General features: G+C 46.0%; 1 protein-coding gene across 3 annotated transcripts in view; it reads right to left on the bottom strand.

Annotated features, from left to right (window-relative positions):
* Positions 1-15,671, bottom strand: part of SYNRG (synergin gamma) — a 324,950-nt gene extending 309,279 nt beyond the window's left edge. For all 3 annotated transcript variants that reach the window (XM_073575612.1, XM_073575614.1, XM_073575613.1), the window contains exon 1: positions 15,217-15,671. In XM_073575612.1, the coding sequence (XP_073431713.1) occupies positions 15,217-15,257 (41 nt within the window). In that variant the 5' untranslated portion in view covers positions 15,258-15,671. The remainder of the gene's footprint in view (positions 1-15,216) is intronic.
* Positions 15,672-16,908: the final 1,237 nt, after the last annotated feature.

Genomic DNA, 16,908 nt, shown 5'->3' with positions numbered 1-16,908 from the left:
GATTCTATGAGCTGTCCCAAGCCGAAGGTATAGATGGAGAATAGTAGGGGTCCTAGGACAGAGCCTTGGGGAAAACCGACAGACAGGGGGCGTGGTGAGGAAGTGGTGTGTGAGAGGGAGACAGTGAATGTTCGATCCGTTAGGTATGATGAGATCCAGGATAGGGCCAAGTCTGTGATGCCAAGAGATGAGAGAATCTGTAGCAGGAGGGAATGGTCTACGGTGTCGAAGGCAGAGGACAGGTCCAGGAGGAGGACAGAGTAGTGTCGCTTGCTCTTGGCGGTTAGTAAGTCGTTACTTTAGTTAGGGCAGTTTCAGTTGAGTGATGCGGTCGGAAGCCAGATTGTAACCGGTCAAAGAGGGAAGAGGAGGAGAGGTGGGAGGACAGTTCAAGATATACATGCTGTTCCAGTAGTTTTGAGGCATAAGGGAGAAGAGATATCGGGCGATAGTTAGACACAGAGGAGGTGTCAAGGGAGATCTTTTTGAGGATGGGTGTGATTGAGGCATGTTTGAAGGATGAGGGAAAGACACCATTTGTAAGTGAAAGGTTAAAAAGGTGGTGTTAGAGATGGGATGAGGACTGTGGCCAAGTTAGGGATGTGGTGGGACGGGAGTGGGTCGAGGGCACAAGTGGTGAGGTGTGATCTTGACAGAAGGGTGGAGAGCTGATCTTCTGTCATGGTGGAGAAGCTGGCTTTTGCAGAACAGGGCTGAGCGGCTAAGAGAGGCATTGGGGGCTGCGGGCCAAAGTTTTGTCTGATCGTGTCGATCTTCTGCTTAAAGAAGGAGGCAAAGTCTTCAGCAGAGATGAGAGGAGGGGGAGGAGGTGCTGTGGGACGGAGTAGAGAATTGAAAGTGTTGAAGAGCTGTTTAGGGTTATGAGACAGGGAGGATATGAGAGATGCGAAGTAAGTTTGTTTTGCGGCAGAGAGCGTGGACTTAAAACTGGCAAGTGACTGCTTGTATGCATTGAAGTGCTCAGTAGAATGGGTTCTCTTCCATCTCTGCTCAGCGGCCCTGGAAACCCGTTGCAGTTCTTTGGTCAGGCTGGTCAGCCAGGGCTGCCTGTTGATTGTTCGAGTTTTGCTCTGCATGAGGGGGGCGGCCGAATCAAGTGTTGCTGTTATTGTGGTGTTATAAAAAGTGGCAGCAGCATCTGTGTCATGAAGGGAAGCTATGTCTGTAAGAGGGAGAAGGGATTCAGAGAGTGATTGTAAATTGAGGTGTTTGAGATTCCTGCGAGGGTGAGCGAGATTATGGAGCGGGGGTTGCGCAGTAGGAGAGGAGAGGGAAGAGAATGTCAGTAGGTTGTGGTCAGACAGGGGGAGGGGTGAGTTATTGAGATTAATGAGGGAACAGAGACGGGTGAAGATAAGGTCCAGCGTGTGACCATCTTTGTGAGTGGCCACAGAGGACCATTGAGTGAGGCCGAGGGAAGCCGTGAGCGATAGAAGTTTACAGGCATTCGGGGTGGAAGTGTCAATATGGATGTTGAAGTCGCCCATGATGATGGTGGGGATGTCAGCAGAAAGGAAATGGAGTAGCCAGGTGCTGAAGTGGTCGAGAAATGTGGAGATGGCTAGTTCTGGGGGGCGGTAGATGACAGCCAGTTGGAGGGGCAATGGATGCGGACGGAGTGCACCTCTAACAAGGGAAGAATAGCGGAGGAGGGTGGCAGAGGAATTGGGGTAAAGGAGCAAGTATCAGACAGGAGCAAGCCAACTCCTCCACCACGTTTATTGCTGGGGCGAGGGGTGTGGGAGAGATGGAGTCCGCCATAGGAGAGCACAGCTGGAGAGGGTGTGTCAGAGGGAGTGAGCCAGGTTTCAGTGATGGCGAGGAAGGAGAGTTTGTTGGTGATAAAGAGGTCATGGATAAATGACAGCTTGTTGCAGACAGAGCATGCGTTCCATAGGGCTCCAGGTAAGGGGGTTGGGAGAGTGGGGGCTGGATGAATAGGTATGAGGTTGTCATGGTTGCGAAGACGTGTAGAGGATCATGGCAGGGTGGTAGAAGTGAGTGTAGGGATGTGTTGAGGGGGGCCAGGATTTGGGGATATATCGCCAGCAATGAGGAGTAGTAGACAGAGCATTAGAAGGTGGGAGGAGGATAGGACATGATGTGGCTGTGCATGTCTGGAGAAAAAGGATTGTATGGGGAGTAACAGTTGTGAGGAGAAGGTTAGGTGGCTGGGGAGAATGGAGGGGGAGATGAATAGTTCCTTACTAGGAGGGGGGATTGCAGGAGTTAGGGAGAAATAGAGTAGTATGGGGGTGATAGTAAAAAGAAGGCAAAACATTGTTGTGGTGTTATAGTCCGTTACCTTGCAGTCAATTCCAGTCCAATTCAACAGTACTTTGAAATAGGATTTTGAAATTCATGGAGCCGACTACGTCTGGAGCAGACCCATGATGCCGAATATATGTGCAGCTAAACACAATCAGGTGTGAGTGAAAGTGGGGTGTGACTGCCCAGGCCAAATGCACAGATTTAAGCAGAGGTCATAAAAGGGGGAAGGGGTTATACAGACCACTTAGATGTGTGGTAAAGATAACAAGATGGGCTACAATTATAGATACTAGAAGATGGGTAAGCTATGCATACCATATAAAATACAATGCAGTTCATATGTGGCATTCGGGAGCATGGGAAAGTGGTGGAAATTCAGCAATGCATACCATATAAAATACAATGCAGTTAAAATTAAAAAAAAAAATCATTTTTTCCACAAACATGATCTTTTAGTCCCCAATGGTAACAGGAGAAATTGGACCCCAAAAGTTGTTTTGCAATTTGTCCTGAGTAGGCCAATACCCCATATGTGGGTGTAAAACACTGTTTGGGCGCATGGCAGAGCTTGGAAGGGAAGGAGCACAGTTTGACTTTTTCCAACGCAGAATTGGCTGGAATTGAGATTAGACGCCATGTTGCGTTTGGAGAGCACATGATGTGCCCAAACAGTGGAAACCCCCCAATTCTAACTCCAACCCTAACCCCAACACACCCCTAACCCTAGCCCTAACGGGAAAATGGAAAAAAAAACATTTTTAATTTTATTATTTTTCCCTAACTAACGGGGTGATAACGGGGGGTTTTATTTACTATTTGAGGCGGGTTTTTATGTTTGGCAGCTGTCATACGCTAAAAGACGCTTTTTATTGTAAAAATAGTTTTTGCATCGCCATATTTTGAGAGCTATAATTTTTCCATATTTTGACCCACTGAGTCATGTGAGCTCTTATTTTTTGCGGGACGAGTTGACGTTTTTATTGGTACCATTTTCGGGCACGTGACATTTTTTTGTTCGACTTTTTATTCCGATTTTTGGGACGCAGAATGAACAAAAACCAGCATTTCAAGAATTTCTTTTGGGGGGTGCGTTTACACCATTCCGCGTGCGTTAAAATTGATAAGGCTGTTTTATTCTTCGGGTCAGTACGATTACAGCGATACCTCATTTATGTCTTTTTTTATGTTTTGGTGCTTTTTTGCAATGAAAACAATTTTATATAAAAAATTATTTGTGCAGCGCTTTATTCTGCGAGCTATAACTTTTTTATTTTTTCGCTGATGAGCCGCCATACAGCATCGTTTTTTGCGGGACAAGATGACGTTTTCAGTGGTACCATGGTTATTTATATCCGTCTTTTTGATCGCGCGTTATTGCACTTTTTGTTCGGCGGTATGATAATAAAGCATTATTTTTTGCTTGTATTTATTTTTATTTTTTAAGGTGTTCGCTAAAGGGGTTAACTAATGGGACAGTTTTATAGGGCGGGTCGTTACGGACGCGGCGATACTAAATATGTGTACTTATTGTTTTTTGGGGTTTTTTTATTTCCAAAAAAAGAATTAGGGAATTTTTTTTTTTTTTTTAATTTAGCGATTTTTTTTTATAAATTATTTTTTACACTTTTTTTAACTTTATTATACTGTCCGAGGGGGGACATCACTGTAATGAGTGAGATCGCTGATCTGACACATCACAGATCGCTGTAACAGATCAGCGATCTCACACAGGCAGTGCAGAAGGCTTCATCATGCCTGCGCTTTGCAGGCACTGAGGAAGCCGGCTCCCTGCAGGCCCCCGAAGGTCCCCGCCGCCATATTGGATCCGGGGACCTGCAGGGAAGGAGACCCCCGGAGCAGCCCCCTCCCTGCCGATGCTTCCCTAAACCCCCGATACACTGCGATCGTGTTTGATCGCAGTTTGCCAGGGGTTAACGTGTCGGGGGCGGTCCGTGACCACCCCTGACACATAGTGCCGGGTGTCAGCTGTGATAATCAGCTGACACCCGGCCGCGATCAGCGGTGATCGCTATGACGTACTATCCCATCCTTGGTAATCAAGTCCCAGGGCACATGGACGGGATAGTACGTCGTATGGCAGAAAGGGGTTAATGTACACCCTGCACCCCATCTTGTCTGAAAAAAAAAAAAAACACAAATGGAACAATTTTTGCAAATTACAGAAAAAAAAAAATGTAAATATCACATGGTTATAAGTATTCAAACCCTTTGCTGAGTATTGAGTAGAAGTGCCCTTTTGTGCTAGTACAGCCAGGAGTCTCCTTGGGAACAATGCAACAAGTTTTTCACACCTGGATTTGGGGATCCTCTGCCATTCTTCCTTACAGATCCTCTCCAGTTTTGTCAGGTTGGATGGTGAACATTGGTGGACAGCGATTTTCAGGTCTCTCCAGAGATGCTCAATTGGGTTTAAGGCAGGGCTCTGGCTGAGCCAGTCAAGAATGGTCACAGAGTTTTTCTGAAGCCACTCCTTTGTCATTTTAGCTGTGTGCTTAGGGTCATTGTCTTGTTGGAAGGTGAACCTCCAGCCACGTCTGAGGTCCAGAGCACTCTGGAAGAGGTTTTCATCCAGGATATCTCTGTCCTTCATGTGTTTTTAGCAAACTATGTGGGCTTTCATGTCTTGCACTGAGGAGAGGCTTCCGTCGGGCCACTCTGCCAGCCCGACTGGTGGAGAGCTGCAGTGATAGTTGACCTTGTGCAACTTTCTCACATCACCCTACTGAATCTGTGGATCTCAGCCACAGTGATCTTGGGGATCTTCTTTACCTCTCTCACCAAGGCTCTTCTCCCATGATTGCTCAGTTTGGTTGGACGGCCAGGTCTGGGAAGACTTCTGGTGGTCCCAAACGTCTTCCATTTAAGGATTATGGAGACCACTGTGCTCTTAGGAACCTTGAGTACTTCAGAAATTCTTTTGTAACCTTGGTCAGATCTGTGCCTTGCCACAATTCTGTCTGAGCTCCTTAGCCAGTTCCATTGACCTCATGATTCTCATTTGGTCTGACATGCACTGTGAGGTCTTATATAGACAGGTGTATTCCTTTACAAATCAAGTCCTATCAGTTTAATTAAACACAGCTGGACTCCAATGAAGAAGTAGAACCATCTCAAGGAGGATCACGAGGAAATGGACAGCATATGACTTAAATATGAGTGTCTGAGCAAAAGGTCAGAATACTTATGTGACCATGTGATATTTCTGGTTTTCTTTTTTTAATAAATTTGCAAAAAATTCTACATTTTTGGTTTACATTAATGAGAAGAAAAAATGAACTTTTTTGAATTGACCAAATGGTTGCAATGAAACAAAGAGTGAAAAATTTAAAGGGGGTCTGAATACTTTCCGTACCCACTGTACATCTGATTTGGTGTCTATATGATTCTGCATGCTACAACCTTCTTTACCATCACACTGGTGCTGGAAACCATTAAGACGCAAGATAAGAACCATGTAAGACTATGTTTACATCATAGGTAAGGTTTTCATTTGACGAACGATTCTACGGTCAAGCTGGGCTAAAGAAAGATATCTGATTAGCTTAGCTTTAATACCGACAGCTTTTAAAGTTGTACATTTAGGGGACCCTGTCAGCTGGACTGTGCACAGTAACCTACATACAGTGTCAGTTCGGCACCATTATTCTGATTAGAATGATGCCTTGGTTGATGAAATCCGCCTTGTGGTTGTTGTGTAATCATTGTTTTCAGTTTTGAGTTAATGATATGCTCATACTCCGGGGCGGCCTGTGTGTGTGTGTGTGTGGGGGGGTTATGTGGTGCTCTGATTAGGTATTCTATGGCTTCTGACAGGTCACTGATCCCTCGGCGACCTGCTCCCTATTTTACATAATGCATATAATAGTGTTGACAATATTCTTCATATGTAATATTGTTGATAATACCTATAATATTATGAACATTGTGAGGCTCAGAAAAAAAAAAATACATCCAAAAAAATGGCACTGGCATTGTAGTAGCGTCTATAGATGCTACTGCATGTGTGCTTCCGCTGGCGCCATGTTGCTGCAAATTTTTTTGTTTTTTGCGGAAGGAAAAAAAAAAAAATTTGCAGCAACATGACGCCAGCGGAAGCACACATGCAGTAGCATCTATAGATGCTACTACACATGCACCTTTGCTATTTTGCTGCAGACAAATTAGCTTTTTCCTTCAACAAAATGGCGCTGGCGTCTGTGGTTGTGCAGTAGCATCTGTCGTTAAGAGATAAATGCTACTGTGCAAGCGCCGCCATTTTGCTGATTGTAAAATTTTTTTTAATATCATGTATTTATTATATAAAAATAGGAGGCACATCAGTAACCTGTCAACAGGCTGCATTATGAATAACCAAATCCTAAAAACCACTCAGTTATGTGGAATCAGGAGCCTGCTCAAAACGTCCTGATGAACATATGGCCGATCTGGCAGTGATAAGCGAAGCATTCCGCTTTATAATACTGTGCCTGCAGAGAGTTTGTAACCTAAGGCTAGGTGCCCACGATCAGGAATAGTAGCGTTTTAAATGTGTATTGTCACTGCGTTCTAATTACAGCACTTGTGCTTAGTTTCATTTGGATATACCACCTTCTATTGCTGAATATACAGTACAGACCAAAAGTTTGGACACACCTTCTCATTCAAAGAGTTTTCTTTATTTTCATGACTGTGAAAATTGTTAACTGTATAACTAAATGTGTTAATTCATAGTTTTGATGCCTTCAGAGTGAATCTACAATTTTCATAGTCATGAAAATAAAGAAAACTCTTTGAATGAGAAGGTGTGTCCAAACTTTTGGTCTGTACTGTATGCAGCGAAGACTAGTGTCTCCGCCACAGAAATTCACATGCTGCAGCTGGTAAACCTGCACCCTGGGTGAGTATATGCAGCGTTAAATAGAAGCACAGTAGACATGAGATTTCTATAAATCCCATCCACTAGGCTTGTAATGTAGAACGCAGCAAAAATATGGTGCATCCAAAATGCTGCTTTTCCTGACCGTGGGATCACAGCCTCACTGTTGCGCTCTATGCGCAGACAGTGTCACGTAGGAGAGGGGCTACATATCATGTGACCCTCCCATCTGTCCCACTCCTCTTACCCCCCCATGTATAGGGTCTGCGGTGACCAGTGTCGCTTTACTCAGTCCTCATAACCGCACATGTGCTCTTCATCGTAAATGGCAAATAAAATTATTTTTTCAAAAATTTAAAAAAAATGAATTGTGAATTTACCAAATAGCACATTAATCGCTTCGTTTAATTATTCGCTGAATTCACATGCTTTGTCCATGGGAGATTTTTTTTGTGCCACAATCATGATAAATCTGTAGTGTTTTGCAGCACTTTTTTTTTTTTTAACACAATTAGATAATAAAAAACAAAGTAACTGCAGTGTGTTAACACAGCCTTAATAAAGAAAACCTATGACTAGTGCAGGTCTCTACTACATCATACATATAGTGACAGGCTTTCACATTCCAACTAGTGTTAGCAGAATGAGGATGTACTTACTTACAAGGCCTGCAAAGAAACATTACAGTATCACTTCCCAAACATCCTGTGTCCACAACAATAGATGAGCGCTGAAGCCTCATAGGCTCCATTACATGGAAATCTACCAGGTATAATACGAAGCACGAGACCAATGATGGTGGAGTCACAATATTCTTACCGATGCATTGAAGAAACAAAGATGTTGTTGAAACACATTGCTGAATGTTGAAACAGAAATGCTAAATAAAATGACTGTGTTAGAAAGTTAGGACATTACACAGCCAAAGCCCCAATCGCTCATCTGTTCCCAGCACAGTAAAGGAGGTCACTGCCTCAATATATAATTCAACACAAGGAAACTTCAACTGTCCAAGCACCCATATGTGGTTACTACCAACGCTGGTACAGAAGCCCCCAATCCCACCTGGATTCGGAGTCTTTTCTCTCCCGGGCAGATAAGCCATTCAGCAAACCTGCATGTTTGGCTCAGCTGTACACAGCCTTCAAATGACCATATTTTCGGGCCACACTTGGACCAATATTGTTCTATCAGGCTGTGCTTGTGCACATAACTTAGATTTTCTTTGGAACAAGGCTGTCCGAGGTAAAAATTACAGGATTTACATCTGTAGCTCAGATCAGAGTGTCATGAGCATATTCGGACAGATATTCTCAGATGGGAAAAAAATATGGTCGTGTGACTCTAGCCTTCAGGGAGCACCAATAACGTGCAATAATGTGCTAATAAACAAACCCGTCTATGAGCAGGCAGTAGCTGGATCTGCGGTCCACCAAGGCTTTATAAAGAGAAGGTGCTGGATATTCCTTGCAGAATACACTATAAACAATCCTGTCTGTTACACAGTAAGATTTTAAGGTAACAAAGAAGCTTTAGGCTGAGTTCACACGTGGCGTTTTTTTCGCGTTTCCGCGGCGGTTTTAACGGCGCGTTTTTGCCACGAAAAATAAGCATCCCATGCATTCCTATGGGATTCCGCAATGCTGTGTTAATGCTGCGGTTTTTACCGCGGCGGAATCACTTCGCGGTAAAAACCGCAGCATGCTCATTAATTTTGTGGAATCGCGGCGATCCCGCACCCATAGGAATGCATTGTTCCGCTTACTTCCCGCATGTGGCTGTAAGTAAGCAGAACATCTGCGGATGGTACCCACGGTCCGGAGGAGAGGAGACTGTCCTCCGGGCTTTGGGTACCATATCCCTGTAAAAAATAGAATTTAAAATAAAAAAATATTGTTATTCTTACCTTCCGACGTCCCGCGCAGCCTTCCCGCTTCTCTCCATGCTCTCGTTCCCAGTAATCCTTTGCGAAAATGCCCGCGATGGCGTCCGTTCTCACGGGATCGCAAAGTCTCACGGTCATTCGCGAGACATCGTGATCCCGCGAGAACGGACATCATCGCGGGCATTTTCGCAAAGGATTACTGGGAACGGCTGCGCGGGACGTCGGAAGGTAAGAATAACACCATTTTTTACTTTTTTTTGCATTTTATCTTTTACTACTGATGCTGCATAGGCGGCCTCAGTAGTAAAAAGTTGGTCACACTTGTCAAACACTATGTTTAACGAGTGTGACCAACCTGTCAGGCTGTGTGCCCACGATGCGATTTTTAAGCGTTTTTGCCGCGATTTTCGGCGCAAAAACGTTTAAAAATCGTGTACAGAACGCCCCCCATGCATTCCTATGGCATTCCGCACATGCTGTGCTAATGCTGCGCTTTTTTCCGCGGCAGAAACGCATCGCGGAAAAAAATCGCAGCATGCTCATTCTTTTGTGCGGAATCGCAAAGAATTGCCGCGATTCCGCACCCATAGGAATGCATGAGAATCGCTTACTTCTCGCATGTGGCTATGCCCACCATGCGGGAAGTTAAGCGTCTCATGTGCGGTTGGTACCCACGGTGTGGAGGAGAGGAAACTGTCCTCCAGGCCCTGGGTACCATACCCCTGTAAAAAAAAAAAAAAGAATAAAAAAAATCGGGGTATATTTACCATAAGACGTCCCGCGCTGCATTCCCGGCTTAAGCGTTCCCAGTAATGCCTTGCGGCAAGGTCCTGTGATGACGTGGTCTCACGAGATCACTATAGTAACGCGAGACTAACGTCATCACAGGTCTCGCAAGGCATTACTGGGAACGCTTAGGCCGGGAATGCATCGCGGGACGTCGGAAGGTAAATATACCCCGATTTTTTATTTATTTTTTTTTTATCATTTTTCACATTCTATCTTTTACTATTGAGGCTGCCTATGCGGACACTATGTTTGACGAGTGTGACCAACCTGTCAATCACTTTCCAAGCGATGCTTCAAATCGCTTGGAAAGTGCTTGAGAAAATCGCGGCAAAATCGCGAACAGAATCGCGGTGAAATCGCGCGGAAAGAAAAGCGCGATTTCTGGGAAGGAGTCCAGTTTTCTGTGTGCGTTTTAAAGGGAAGGTGCCGCAATTTTATATAATTTGCAAAAAAAGAGTAAGTAACAAAACATGTTGTTTCAGCAAATGTTGTACTAACCAGGATTTATGGCTTGTTTGTAATAATGTTTTAATGTAGCCACTGGGCGCTGCCATATTGATTTGCAGATCTGTGGAGGACTCATACAGTCTGCAAATATGGCCGTCCCTGGACATAGGAGACTGCGGCAGTCGGCTCCCGACCCCACATTGCAGCCTCATTAGCAGTGAACTGGGCACGCCCCTGTGGGCAGCACCATTCACTGCTGTAGGTGTGGCTGGGCGCCATTTTACTGTAGCCCAGTGCTATCTGCTCATTCTGCTGAGCTCGACTTTCTGCACTGTGCTTCCTGCTCCACTGTCCTCCTGCTCTGTCTACGCCTCCTCACTCACACACAGCCCCAGTGATTTCCGGTAATCTGACACCTTCCTTTTTATGAGAGCTTTTATGGCTGTCTGAGGAGGACAGTGACATATACAGCCCATAGTCTAGTGTATAATTGGGGGGGCTGGAAGTTTCACCAGTGTGGGCATATCTGTAATACTGTCTGGTGTGATACTGACTGCTGAGCCGTGTATCTAATCCTCTCCTGTGTGATACTGACTGCTGAGCCGTGTATCTAATCCTCTCCTGTGTGATACTGACTGCTGAGCCGTGTATCTAATCCTCTCCTGTGTGATACTGACTGCTGAGCCGTGTATCTAATCCTCTCCTGTGTGATACTGACTGCTGAGCCGTGTATCTAATCCTCTCCTGTGTGATACTGACTGCTGAGCCGTGTATCTAATCCTCTCCTGTGTGATACTGTCTGCTGAGCCGTGTATCTAATCCTCTCCTGTGTGATACTGTCTGCTGAGCTGTGCATCTATTCCTATCCTGTGTGATACTGTCTGCTGAGCTGTGCATCTAATCCTCTCCTGTGTGATACTGTCTGCTGAGCTGTGCATCTAATCCTCTCCTGTGTGATACTGTCTGCTGAGCCGTGTATCTAATCCTATCCTGTGTGATACTGCCTGCTGAGCTGTGTATCTAATCCTCTCCTGTGATACTCACTGCTGAGCCGTGTATCTAATCCTCTCCTGTGTGATACTGTCTGCTGAGCCGTGTATCTAATCCTTCCCTGTGTGATACTGCCTGCTGAGCCGTGTATCTAATCCTCCCCTGTGATACTGACTGCTGAGCCGTGTATCTAATCCTCTCCTGTGTGATACTACCTGCTGAGCCGTGTATCTAATCCTCTCCTGTGTGATACTGTCTGCTGAGCTGTGCATCTAATCCTATCCTGTGTGATACTGTCTGCTGAGCCGTGTATCTAATCCTCTCCTGTGTGATACTGACTGCTGAGCCATGTATCTAATCCTCTCCTGTGTGATACTGTCTGCTGAGCCGTGTATCTAATCCTCCCGTGTGATACTGCCTGCTGAGCCGTGTATCTAATCCTCCCCTGTGTGATACTGACTGCTGAGCCGTGTATCTAATCCTCTCCTGTGTGATACTGACTGCTGAGCCGTGTGTCTAATCCTCTCCTGTGTGATACTGACTGCTGAGCCGTGTATCTAATCCTCTCCTGTGTGATACTGTCTGCTGAGCCGTGTATCTAATCCTCCCCTGTGTGATACTGCCTGCTGAGCCGTGTATCTAATCCTCCCCTGTGTGATACTGACTGCTGAGCCGTGTATCTAATCCTCCCCTGTGTGATACTGCCTGCTGAGCCGTGTATCTAATCCTCTCCTGTGTGATGCTGACTGCTGAGCCGTGTATCTAATCCTCTCCTGTGTGATACTACCTGCTGAGCCGTGTATCTAATACTATCCCGTGTGATACTGCTCTCCTGAAATACTCTGTGCTGCTGTCACCCTGCTGGTTTTATGTGTGATCTACATGGTGGTATGATCTATATGGCGGCATTATGTGAGAACACTATGGCAGTATTATCTGCTAAAAGCATTCTAGGGTGGTTCTGGCTGAGCTCCTGCACACGGGTCAGGGGTAATAGGTGCAGTCAGGGGAGGGCTGGGGAGGCAGCTGAAGAGAGGGGTCTCATTTTTATCGCTACTGAATGGCTACATTTCCCCCCATCCTGCTTCCCAGCGTCACCCCGGACTGCGCCTGTCGCCTCGCTTTCACACATCGCCAGGACAGAATCTGAGGAGGGGAATGGGGTCTTTGCATGCAAAGTCTGGATCAGAACAGGCCATCAATCAGCAGAAATGTTTCCTGGATTTCTGTGCTGCTGTCTCCCTGCTCCTCCCCCATATATCTCCCTCTGTGCCCCCTATAGACCAGCGCACTGCTCTCCTGAAATACTCTGTGCTGCTGTCACCCTGCCCCTCCTCCATATATCTCCCTCTGTGCCCCCCATAGACCAGCGCACTGCTCTCCTGAAATACTCTGTGCTGCTGTCACCCTGCTCCCAGAATCCTTGCTGCCTGCCATCCTCAGTGACCGAAGACCCCACTCCTCTCCTCAGATCCTGTCCTGGTGATGTGTGAAAGCGAGGCGACAGGGGCCTGATATATGGTGGAAGGAGCAGAGTGACAGCAGCACAGAGTATTTCAGGAGAGCAGTGTGCTGGTCTGTGGGGGGCGCCCTGTGCAGTGCCAGGGATTGTACATAGAGTGCTGTGTTTTATACACATGGATGGACTGTCTGCTCCACAGAAATCCAGGAAACATTTCTGCTGATTGATGACCTGTTCTGATCCAGACTTTACATGCAAAGACAGTCAGTAACTTTGCAGGCCCCATCAAAATGGCTGCTCACTGTGTTCCTAGATGTCATAGGTTTTTGTGCCAGATTGCAGTAGCTGCTCCCCCTAGTGTTAACAAGTGGAAATGCCAAACTTTCTAAAATTATTTTTCATATTTTGCAAAATTAAAAACAAATGATAATATTTTTTAAGAAAATGTAAACATTTATTCTTTACATTTTTTCAATTGCTGAAAAAAAATTTTTGGATGGCACCTTCCCTTTAACACGCAACGTGGGCACATAGCCTTAATCAGTTCTCCAAGCGATGCTACAGATCGCTTGGAAAACGCTAGCATTTTGCAAGCTAAATACGCTTGCAAAATGCTAGTTTTTCTGCGGGAATTTAAAATGCGATTTTCCCGCGGAATGGAATTCCGGAATTCTCGCTGTAATTTCCGCGAGAGTTCCGGTACGTGTGAACTTAGCCTTAAAGAGTAAGAAAAAAAAAAAAACTACTGTCTTTTTGCCTTATTTCTTCCACTTATTATTAGAATGTACTCAGGTCTCTGAACCAAACATTCAATTACAAATAATTAAAGTGGATCTATTGGCATATTCCCCAATGCAAACATTATTAAAGAACTGTCTCAGACCTGTGAAGTCTTGTGTATTTCCTTTGAAAAACCATGTCAGAAAACTGAATAATAGCATACTCGTTTTTTACTGTGATAATAAGAGGAGCATGGTAAGAGCCCGGTTACAGTTAGCTCATGTTCACACGTTGCAGAACATTCGCGCTGAGGATTTGTAACCAGGCAATGGGTTATTGGCAGGTTTTGTTTGGATTTGGCTGCAAATTTCATGATGTTCCAATTACTAAGCAATGAGCAGGGTAAGATCCTCAAGAAAAATCAGTACAGTAATGAGCACAGCAGTTATAAATCCACATCAAATCTCTTATATTTATGTGAAATGTGAATTTGAAGACCCCAATAACTTGGGATTATACCAAAAACTGCTGTAGATTTGCAGTGTGGAATACCCATGACAAATTGCAAACGCGCGGCCTTAGCTGAAAAAAAAACTGTACCTGGTGTATGAAAGGGTAAAGGAAATGCTCATAGGCACCAAATGAGAGGAGTCACGCTTTCCAGAATAAGGGCAGAAAGTGGGAGAGGGATTATTCTTGATTTCAAAATAAATAATAGTCTGTTGTCATCTGTGATGTGGGAAATTGGAGCAAAAGCAAGATGTGCCCACTGCATGCCGTCACGGCTGATAACGTCATTCTTTCCAAGTATGCCGAGATGCTACTATACACCTAGCCCCCGCCGGTTCAGTGTGCGGGTGTGGATAAGTCACTTTCCTTTTTTGCCTTGTTGGTATCTGTTGCCATTTTCATTCATCAAAATTGTGCATGCACTTCATGAATTTGGCAGAGTCACAAATGGCCTTTCTTCCTGTCTTGAACTGTTTTTTTTGTGACTTTTGTTATTAAATGTTGCACATTAACACAAAAGTCACAAAAACTGCATTTGGCGTACTCAAACATACACCAGGAGGTTCGAGTGACGTTGTGCCAAATTGTAGGACTTTTTCAAAACCTGGCTGAAAACATTTGATGAACCCGGCAAAACATCTGGAAACGCCCACCCACAAAGGAAGAGAAACCCCGAGCAAGTATAAAGCAGACGTCAGAAAGGGCACAAATACAAGACAAAAAAGGTGAAGACACAGAAAACCAGACAAACAGGCGGGAAAACAACGAATCTGGACTATGGCACCTGGGAAACTCTGCGGAGTGCCGTGCGGTGCTAGGAGCCATGCCGGACACTCCCAGGGCACACCGGTGCCACCTACACCCCATGGCTGGCCGTGGTCCAGGCAGCATGTACCGGACGCCGCCAAGCCAGGAGGCATCGTGTTGTGGCCACTGGTCAGGCTACCACAGCCTTCCTTCCTCATTTATCCCATTGGTAGACACTTGCTTTTTAACTTTTCAAACATTTTCCTAATAATTATCAATTTACATTTAAATCAATGTGGCAGCAAAAGGAAAAAAAAAAAAAGCAGGTGTTGGGAGACAGATCACCCAGATGGTTATGCGCTCTGCTCGGGGAGAGGTGCCAGTATGGGAGAGCCGACATAAGGGGAAGAGCCCGGGCTACACTGTCACATCAAGGCGTCAGCGAGTCTACAAGGCGTAGCCGCTGCGGAAAGAGAATGCCACAAGCTGAGTACTCGCCTGCCGCTGCCCGTCCCCCCGGCTCCCGGTCGCATCGCCATCTTTCCGTGCTGAAAAGAGACACCAAGAGCACTTCCGGCAACAAAGGAAGAGTCACTTCCGGTTTCGTTCAGGACGCAGCAGGTGATGTGACCGTGACGAAGGGAGCGCGGCTGTAGAATGGTGCTGGCTGAGGCGGCTGTGCTACAGGTCCTCTGAGTGAAAGGGACAGGCCCTCCTGTGTGACAGGTCCTGCGTGGGACAGTGAGAGGTCCTCCGTGGGACAGGGACAGGCCCTCCTGTGCGACTGATTCTATGTAAGGCAGGGACAACCCCTCTGTGTCACAGGGAACACCCCTCTGTGCAACAGTTCCTCTGTATGACAGGTACAAGCCCTCTGTGTGACAGGGAACACCCCACTATGTGACAGGACAGGCCCTCCTGTGCGACTGATTCTATGTAAGGCAGGGACAACCCCTCTGTGTCACAGGGAACACCCCTCTGTGCAACAGTTCCTCTGTATGACAGGTACAAGCCCTCTGTGTGACAGGGAACACCCCACTATGTGACAGGACAGGCCCTCCTGTGCGACTGATTCTATGTAAGGCAGGGACAACCCCTCTGTGTCACAGGGAACACCCCTCTGTGCAACAGTTCCTCTGTATGACAGGTACAAGCCCTCTGTGTGACAGGGAACACCCCACTATGTGACAGGACAGGCCCTCCTGTGCGACTGATTCTATGTAAGGCAGGGACAACCCCTCTGTGTCACAGGGAACACCCCTCTGTGCAACAGTTCCTCTGTATGACAGGTACAAGCCCTCTGTGTGACAGGGAACACCCCACTATGTGACAGGACAGGCCCTCCTGTGCGACTGATTCTATGTAAGGCAGGGACAACCCCTCTGTGTCACAGGGAACACCCCTCTGTGCAACAGTTCCTCTGTATGACAGGTACAAGCCCTCTGTGTGACAGGGAACACCCCACTATGTGACAGGACAGGCCCTCCTGTGCGACTGATTCTATGTAAGGCAGGGACAACCCCTCTGTGTCACAGGGAACACCCCTCTGTGCAACAGTTCCTCTGTATGACAGGTACAAGCCCTCTGTGTGACAGGGAACACCCCACTATGTGACAGGACAGGCCCTCCTGTGCGACTGATTCTATGTAAGGCAGGGACAACCCCTCTGTGTCACAGGGAACACCCCTCTGTGCAACAGTTCCTCTGTGTGACAGGGAACACCCCACTATGTGACAGGACAGGCCCTCCTGTGCGACAGCCCCTCTGTATGCCAATGGCACCTTTGTGAAGAACATAACCGATTAACTTTTTAGGGGGAAGAAATGAAAAAGAAAACGAAAAAAAACAAGCAATGATTAACCTTTATTTCTTGTATTTTACTTTACTGTGCAGGATAACTACATAATTGTTGTACAGCCAAAAAAAAAAAAAAAATGACTCGCACCACCAAAAATCATATGTTGATCTAATGCCCCTAGACAAAAATTTATATAACTGAACCTGAGGTTCTTTGTTTAACATTCTGATCAGACTGTGTGAAGCTTACTGCCATGTCAGGAACTTGGAGTGTGTGGTTGCCCCCAGTTGTCAAAGATTTATTGTATCCCACTTTCCAGTTCCAGTTAGGAACTTAAAGCTCTCTGGCACCCCCTTAACCTCAGGTCAGTCAGGGAACTACACCAAGGATAA

This window comes from Dendrobates tinctorius, unplaced genomic scaffold (assembly GCF_039654945.1).
Source record: "Dendrobates tinctorius isolate UK_male_01 unplaced genomic scaffold, ASM3965494v1 ptg000045l, whole genome shotgun sequence".
NCBI lineage: Eukaryota > Metazoa > Chordata > Amphibia > Anura > Dendrobatidae > Dendrobates > Dendrobates tinctorius.
Note: the sequence above shows the minus strand (reverse complement) of the source record. Positions and strands in the feature narration are given on the sequence as shown.